The following is an 8,331-nucleotide window of genomic DNA, read 5'->3' as shown; positions in this document are numbered from 1 at the left end:
AATAATAATAACAATATAATCATAACAACAATAATAATCATCATCATCATCATAACCATAAATAAAAAATAATAATAACAACAGTAGGGTTTTTAGGTCATGTGTTTCTGTTTGAACCTACTTACCTTTAACTTTATTGACAGATTTGTTTGTTTGTTTGTTTTTTTGTTTGACTTCTGAACACGTGTCACCGCTGCTCATGGCGGAACGCGCCCCCCTCCCTCCTGTTGCCATGGAGACCAAGTCGCTCAGCTGTTCGGTCGCGATGCGAACTCGTCTTCAGGGATAAACTGTCTGTCTTTGTGCTGTCTGTCGCTCAGACGGAGGTTGTTGTGGTTCGGGACCAGTTCCTTCAGAACCAGGAGCTCTGGAGAGGTTTGGACCTGAACGTGAGTCCAGGTCTTTGGTGATTTTTTTGCACTTCCGCATAAATTGCGCCTTTTCAGCTGTTTTCCATCAAACGTTCCGCTCATTCAGCTGCGGGTGCAGAGGTTTGGTTTGAGTCACTTTAAATATATTTATATTTATTCACAAACATTAAAATCCTTCAAACCGTCGTTCTTTAAATTAAAAACAACTTTATTTGTCTTATTTTCGTTACTTTGTGATTTTACTTTTGTTTTACTTTGATCAAGTTTTTTACAGCTTTTACTTTTGGTCAACTTTTCTGCTATATTTAGCTTTTAGCTAGCCTTTTGCTTTTAGCTCGTTTGCTACTTGTAACAAATGTTTTGCTACCTTTTGACTTTTTTTGCTTAGCTTTTTGCTACATTTAGCTTTCAGCCAGCAACTTTTGGCTTTTAGCTAGCATTTGTTTGGTTTGGCTGTTAGCGGCTGTTTTGATACTTTTAATATCACTGATGCTACATTTTTTCTGCTTTCAGCCGTTTTAAAATTTTTATCTGTTTCCTATTTTTAGCTCTTTTTCTTTTTTCTTTCTTTTTTTTGGCTACTGTTTTGCCCAATTAACTTGTTATTTTTGTTACATTTAGCTTTTAATTAGTGTTTTGCTTTTTTGTTTTAGCTCTATTGTTGCATTTAGCAAGCCTTTTGCTTCTTTTACCTCTAAGTTAACCATTTGCTACATTTAGCTTTTATCCAGCATTTTGCAACTTTAGGCTTTAAGCTAGTTTTTGCTACTTTTAGCTATTAGCTAGCATTTGTTTTGTTTAGCTATTAGCTAATTCTGCATTTATTAGCTTTAGCAACTCATTTTCAGCTTCTGCAGGATCTTTCAGCTTTTTTCAGTTTTATAATTAAAGAACCGCCTATAAGCTGAAGTCAAACCTGATCTCCAGTTTTCCTTGTCCTCCAGACTGATAGCTAAAGATGAACCCAGCTGAAAAACATAAACCTCATCGGTCGTTTCTTCCCAAGATTCTACATGAAGGCGATGACCGGAAGACAGGTCCTCCGGACAGGTAGAGACACACTTGAGGACAGGTAGAGACACACCTGAGGACAGATAGAGACACACCTGAGGACAGGTAGAGACACACCTGAGGACAGGTATAGACACACCTGAGGACAGGTAGTGACACACCTGAGGACAGGTATAGACACACTTGAGGACAGATAGAGACACACTTGAGGACAGGTATAGACACACTTGAGGACAGATAGAGACGCACTTGAGGACAGGTAGAGACACACTTGAGGACAGGTAGTGACACACCTGAGGACAGGTATAGACATACTTGAGGACAGGTAGAGACACACCTGAGGACAGGTAGAGACACACCTGAGGACAGGTAGAGACACACCTGAGGACAGGTATAGACATACTTGAGGACAGGTAGAGACACACCTGAGGACAGATAGAGACACACCTGAGGACAGGTAGAGACACACCTGAGGACAGATAGAGACACACTTGAGGACAGATAGAGACACACCTGAGGACAGATTGAGACACACCTGAGGACAGGTGGAGACACAGGTAGAGTGACAGAAATGAAGTTTCTGGACTCGGTTTAAAACTGATGTAAACAAATGTTGTTTTCGTTTGTTTTTGTTGATTTTGAAATAAAAAGAATCGACTCAAAGATCAGAGATTATTTTACATTTTTATAACTCGGTTTATTTAAATTAATCTTTAAATTTCGGTCACACAAACCATTTTATATACAATCTAAAACATCTTTAGAGTGTTTAAATAAAATGTTTCTCTTTAAAGGTAAATGTAACAAACATGATGCAGTAAATAAAAACAAAGGAGCAGTAATAAACATGATTTGTTTTGAAAACATGTTTTCTATCGTTCTTCCTGTAAACAAACACTCCAAGTTCTAGTTTTAGGTTTTTGATGTTTGCTGTCCGTGCAGCCGGTGGTTTGATTTCCTGTGTGTGTCCTCAGGGTGGAGCCGTCCTTCAGAACCAAACGGGTCTCGGATGAACCGCCTCCGACCCTGAAAGACATCGCCCTGTGAGTTCAGCCGAAACGTTCCCACGAAAACTTTACAAACCTGTTGGTCCAAATAAAACATCACAAAGAGCACGTCACGGCTGAGAGCAGCTAAAACACACACTTTATTAAGAAAAACACATAAATGTCACTAATTAACTTTGAGTGAGACTTAGTTCTGCTTGATGTTCCGCATCAGGCCCTTCAATTCGTTCTTTGTGTCTAAAAACTCATTAAATGATGAAAAGTAACGAGTCGTGGAAAACGAACTGAAGAAAATCCACAAATCGGTGACGATCTGACACATTTGTCAAACTCGAGAGCCGCGGGCCAAATCTGGTCCCCAAGATAATTTCAATGCCAAACATTATATCTCTTCTATTTTTTTCTAAAATAAAAACAAACAAACTGATAAATACATAATTTATTGTAGACTTCTCGTGCCAGTTTAACTTTGAAGCCAGAAAGACGACTCGTTCTGTCATTACTGATGTGGACCGATCAACAGGACGTCGTGAGACAGATCAAACTCTTGTTCATGAACCTGCAACCAACTAAAGATGTCAGGTATCTGACTCCAGCTAACGTATCAGCCGAAAGTGGCTCGGACAAAGTTTTTTAATTTTTTGGTAAGTGAGTTCGGCATCCCTAGAGGAACCATCAGGAGAAACATCACCAGGGTTTTGACGTCCTCACGATCACATATTAATATTTAAAATAAAAACTTTTAAATTGTTTGAACTATGTGCGAACTATATGTGGCGCTGTATCAAAATCCTTATCAGGACTGTGGAACTCTCTGGCCGTGTCCACGAACGGTTGGTCGTGGACCTGCGACAGAGCTCACCTGAGCTGGCTGATAAACAAACAGCTCTTATCAGGACTATGGCTGGACAGTGCTGTGCTACGATCTTCCCTCAAACCCAGTGCCTCCACTGGCCTCCGTCGCCTCTCCTGGTGCAGCAACCTAGAAGAAGCGAAGGCGCCATGGGCTCGTCGCTCACCTGGCGGCCGTGCTGGGACCCCCACCCCCTACCCACTCCACACGCGTGTGTCTTACGTCTATGTATGTTGCTTTGCTGTGGCAGATGTTTTGATGCCTCAAACCGTGCCCTGTCAAGGACACTGTGGGAGACCTTTGTTTTTTATGCCTCTCTCTTTACGTTTTCTTCCTCTTTTCTTATCTAAGCAACAGGGGCAGCACATCTTAGAAGCTGCAGCCCCTGTACACTCTGTCCATCTTTAGGATCGCTGTACGGAAAGTAATTTCGTTGTACTTCGCTGTGCACGGATAATTTTTAAAAAGCGTTCTGATTTATACATAAGGGGATAAAAATCCTCCATTTTTGACCATTTCTCTGTCAATAAAAACCGACAGGTGTGGCCTTAATTCTGAATTTTTGCCTCATTCGTAGCATCCTCCCCTTCTTTGGGCTCAAAAATCATTTTTTTGTGGTGAAATGTTTATTTTTCTTTTAAAGTTTGGTTCTTAAACTCATTAACCCCCCCATGATGAGGCGCAGCAAGTATCATAAGTTTGATTCAAGGTTTTATTCATCTTAAAGGTGATCGTCTCTTGGTTCATACCTGTCCCTGGTGATTCTTGAGTTTGAGAAGTGATAGTTTTGTGGGGTTTCAGCGCCCCCTGCTGTCAGAGGAACACATCTCCCTGCAGAGCTCTTCATCATCAACACAAAGAACTCTGTTCTTGTGTTCTCTGTTAATGTTTGTCGTTCTTCCTTCTATTTATCCTTGAAACCTGATGAAACCAGTCAGTCAGTCACTTCACAAGCTGGTTTTACAGATGTAGAACCCAGCAGGACTCGTCATTTTCTGCTTTTAAACTTGTGGTTTGCAGCCGTTCACTTCCTGCAGATGACATTAGTTTGGTTCTGATGTAACGAAGCTCTGTGTGCATTTGGATCAGAACATGACCGCTTTCTTCCACCTGAACAATTCCAGTAACAGAAACATCTTGTCCCAAAATGATGCTTCATCCATTTGTCACGTCTAGACTGGACTATTGCAACGGTTTATTATCTGGGTGTCCAAATACTTCTTTAAAACGTCTTCAGGTGATCCAACATGCTGCTGCCAGAGTCTTAACTGGAGTTAGGGGTCGGGTGTCTTGCTCAAGGACACCGCAACATGGGCATGGCAGAGAGTTGAACCTGTGACTTTCTTGTCCCAAGTCGGTTGCCGTACCTCTACACCAAAGCGGCCCCGGCCTCTGGTGCGACTCTGTGCTGCCGAGTGAGGAAGTAACCGGGCCGGGCTAGCCGACCTGTGAAGGACAAAAAACATGGAGCTGCGGCTCAGTAATGTGATGAACTGATGACATTAGTGGTGACCGCCTGCTCGTGGGATCAAACAACAAACAGATTTATAACCGAGGGAATATTGATGATGATGCGCAGCAGCTTTGTAGTTATTTAAAAAATAATAATTATCCACAAACAGGATTCATAAAGTGAGTTACTTCATTATAATATATAACACGAGGGAGACGTCCGACAAACATTGAACGCATCACGCTTCGCTTCAGCCCAGCACAGTTCTGGTTTACTTTAAAGAATAAATCCTATAGTTTGTTACGTCTGTCTACTTTAAAGAATAAATCCTATAGTTTATGTTACGTCTATCTACTTTAAAGAATAAATCCTATAGTTTGTTACGTCTATCTACTTTGAAGAATAAATCCTATAGTTCATGTTACATCTATCTACTTTAAAGAATAAATCCTATAGTTTGTTACGTCTATCTACTTTGAAGAATAAATCCTATAGTTACGTAGTTTTCGTTAACATGTTTTTCTACCTGGACCAGTCCTTCTAACCACAGCCAGTCCAGGAGGAGTGCTGCCCATCCTGAGCCTGGTTCTGGTTCTGCTGGTTTCTTAAGGGAGTCATTTCTCTCCACTGTCACCAGTAAGCTGCTCAGGATAATAAACTGTGACAAAGTGAGGCTTGAGCTCAAACTGCTGGCCTCCTCCAAGAGATAACATTGAATGTTTGGTGTTTTTTACGTCTGTGAATGTTTTTACTGCCGCCTGTCGTGACCTGAAGCCAAAGAAATAAACTGGACTGAACTTCTGTCTCGTTTCAGGTTTAGAAACAGTCCAAAGCAGTTCGTCTGTGTGGAGCTGCTGCAGGAAGGAAACCACAAGTATGACGTTTTCCATGAGCGCCGCCATGAAGTGAACGTTTTTGATAACTCAAGATTACACACGACCAATACAACAATTTAAAACTAAATGTTACAGATTATTCTGTTTAATTTCTCTATTTTAGGCTCCAACATCCTGCATTCTTAGTCTTTTATCGTGTTTTTTGAGTTTATTTGATCATTAGTGAGTTAAATTTGTCAAATTTGCACAGCAGCAACTCTCTTTATCTGCTCCGTTATTGACAGCCATTGAAGTAGAAAGGTGGGCGACGGTGTTTTTTCACGTGTCTGGTTGGGTTCACTTGTCTGCCTGTTCCCAGAACAGCTCATGAAGGACGTAATCTACAACTAACTGGCTTTTTGGAGGCAAACCAATTAAAGATGGCCGCCCAAGCTAAATGAAAATGTCGAACACAACAATGACTGTCAGTGTTGGAGCTGCTGTACTCATTCATGCATCTGCTCACCACAGGCTCATGTTCAGGCTGCTGTTGATGCGCCGTATTGTTTTACATTATTAGTGTTTAGTGTCCATCTTAGTTTATATCTTAGTTTATATCTTAGTTTATATAAAAAGCTGAAATTAGCCACACACAAAGTAAACAGCTGAAAAGTAGCTTAAAAAAGGCAGAAAGAAGCTTAAATTACCAGAAGAGAGTGTAAAGAACACATTTTTGCTGAAATAAGCTGGAATTTTTTTTAAATGAGTGTAAAAATGTGGAAATAGCTGAAAACGATGACATTGGCAGAAATACAGCTGAATTAGCAGGAAAAGCTGAAACTTGCAGAAAAAGGCTGAAAGTAGCATAACAAGCTGAAATTAGTAGAAAGAAATTAGAAGAAGCACAAAAATGTTGTAGTTGGCAGAAAAAATCAAAAAAGGAGCAGAAAGCAGCTGAAATTAGTTAATTTCAGAAGGAAGCTGAAGCAGAACAACACGTGGAAGGAGCAGTAAAAGGTTGTAAATACAGCTAAAGAAATGGATGAAAACTGCGCGACGAAAAGATGCTGAAAGACGTGCAGAAGAAAACAGGATGCAGAGAGAATACTTCACATTTTCATCTTTTATTCACAAAATAACTCCATGCACTTTGAGGGAACTGTGCAGCTACGTTCTGCAGAGAGACGAAGCTGACGTGAGTTTTCAGCTCCACATCAAACCCTGTCCTGTTTTTGCCTCAGGACCTTCTCAGAGCTCGTCGCCCTCCTGCGCTCGGACCGGGATCAGAGGGCGGAGGCTGAACCAGGATCGGCCCGGCTCCAAGTTCCACCTCTGGAGGAACAGCGGGACAAACTGGAGGCCATCCGGCTGCACCTGGGTCGAGCCGAGCAGGCTGAACGGACAGGTGCACGAGCATCAACACCGCTAACGTAGCGTTGAGTACAGAAGAATGAGGAGCAGACCGGTTCTGAAGGTAGAGGTCTGAAGGTCCGTTTGAGGCTTCAGCGCTGTGTTTTTTGTCTGCAGGTCTCTGGACCACAGTCTGTGCAGAGCGCCTGCTTTTGGGTCGGTACTTCTCAGCTCAGAGGGATCTCTGGCTCAGTCTGTATTTCTACCACAGCTGTGCAGACAGAGAGAGAGGAGGGGGGTCCAAACCGGCCTCAGAGGCCCGAGGCCACCTGGCTGAGCTCTACCTGCAGCGAGGTGGACCACACACCTCCATCAGAGCACCCCGCCCCAGAAACAGAACACACTCAGGATGTCTCTGCTCTGTCGTGCAGGTGAGCTGCAGCAGGCGAGGCAGCTGGCGGAGCAGTTCCTGGAACAGGCCAAGGAGGGCAGATGGCTGGACTCGAACGGTCGGCCTCTGAGGTTCTGGGCCTGCCAGGTGCTGTGGAAGATCTACACTTTACTGGGCGACGCTCTGCTGACTGACAAAGACTACGACACGGCCATGACGCTGTTTCACCAGAGCTACAGCATGGCCAAACTGTGTGAGTACAGGTGGGAGGCGCACCTGGTGTGAGCAACACACCCACACTGAACACGGAGACGAACAAAACCTCACTCCCATCCGTGGACACCCAGAGAGTGATCACAGACGGTGTGAGAGGGTGACCGGTGCAGAAGATCTGGAGTCCACCTCCGGCAAACTGATCGGACGGGATGCGTGAAGACTCAAAAGGACTTTTAGCCAACAGTCAAACCACGAGGTCAAAGGACCTGCACCTTCCTAATAACCATGCATGGTGGTGGCAGCATCATGATGTGGGAGTGTTTTTCATCAACGGGACCCGCAGAGCTCGGAACATTTCCTCCGGAGGAGAATGACTCACTGTGTAGAAACCTGAAGAGGGAAAAGCCGAAAGAAGAAGAAGAAATAAACTTAGGCCACTAGAATAATAAATGTCTCAAAGCACCATTGGCGAGGTAATGCTGCAGCGTGGAAGGAGAGTCATCAGATGCCTTATGTACGCTGGACGTCTCATCAAGGAGAGTCATCTCAGGTGAGGTTGTCTGGCGCCATCTGGTGACCTCAGAAAAGAAGTGACCTGGAACTCCCACCGAAGCTAATTCAAGGTTTGCAACATCAAAAAGACTCGAGGCAGTGACGGCAACCAGCGGTGCCTCGACTCAGTACTGAGGAAAAACTCTGAATGCTCGTAGAAATGTAACATTTCATTACTTTGACTAAATTTACAGTAATGTATAAAACTCTGTTTATATTTTGTCATTCTGAGGTACTGAGTGTAGCCCGTAATGATAAAGTGGCCATTTTGGATTCATGGGCCAGTGGTGTTGTAGATGGTTCCATACTGAG

General features: G+C 43.1%; 1 protein-coding gene across 1 annotated transcript; it reads left to right on the top strand.

Annotated features, from left to right (window-relative positions):
* Nucleotides 1-2,348: 2,348 nt before the first annotated feature.
* ttc29 (tetratricopeptide repeat domain 29) lies at nt 2,349-7,536 on the top strand (the record flags this gene model as incomplete). The annotated part of the gene is made up of 5 exons (XM_037681592.1): nt 2,349-2,425; nt 5,510-5,569; nt 6,752-6,915; nt 7,038-7,214; nt 7,292-7,536. Coding segments are annotated over 5 exons (723 nt in total), but the record flags the coding sequence as incomplete, so codon positions are not given.
* Nucleotides 7,537-8,331: the final 795 nt, after the last annotated feature.

Source organism: Nematolebias whitei, chromosome 1, assembly GCF_014905685.2.
Source record: "Nematolebias whitei isolate Nwh7 chromosome 1, NemWhi1, whole genome shotgun sequence".
NCBI lineage: Eukaryota > Metazoa > Chordata > Actinopteri > Cyprinodontiformes > Rivulidae > Nematolebias > Nematolebias whitei.
The sequence above is the reverse complement of the archived record's forward strand: the minus strand, read 5'-3'. Positions and strand labels throughout refer to the sequence as shown.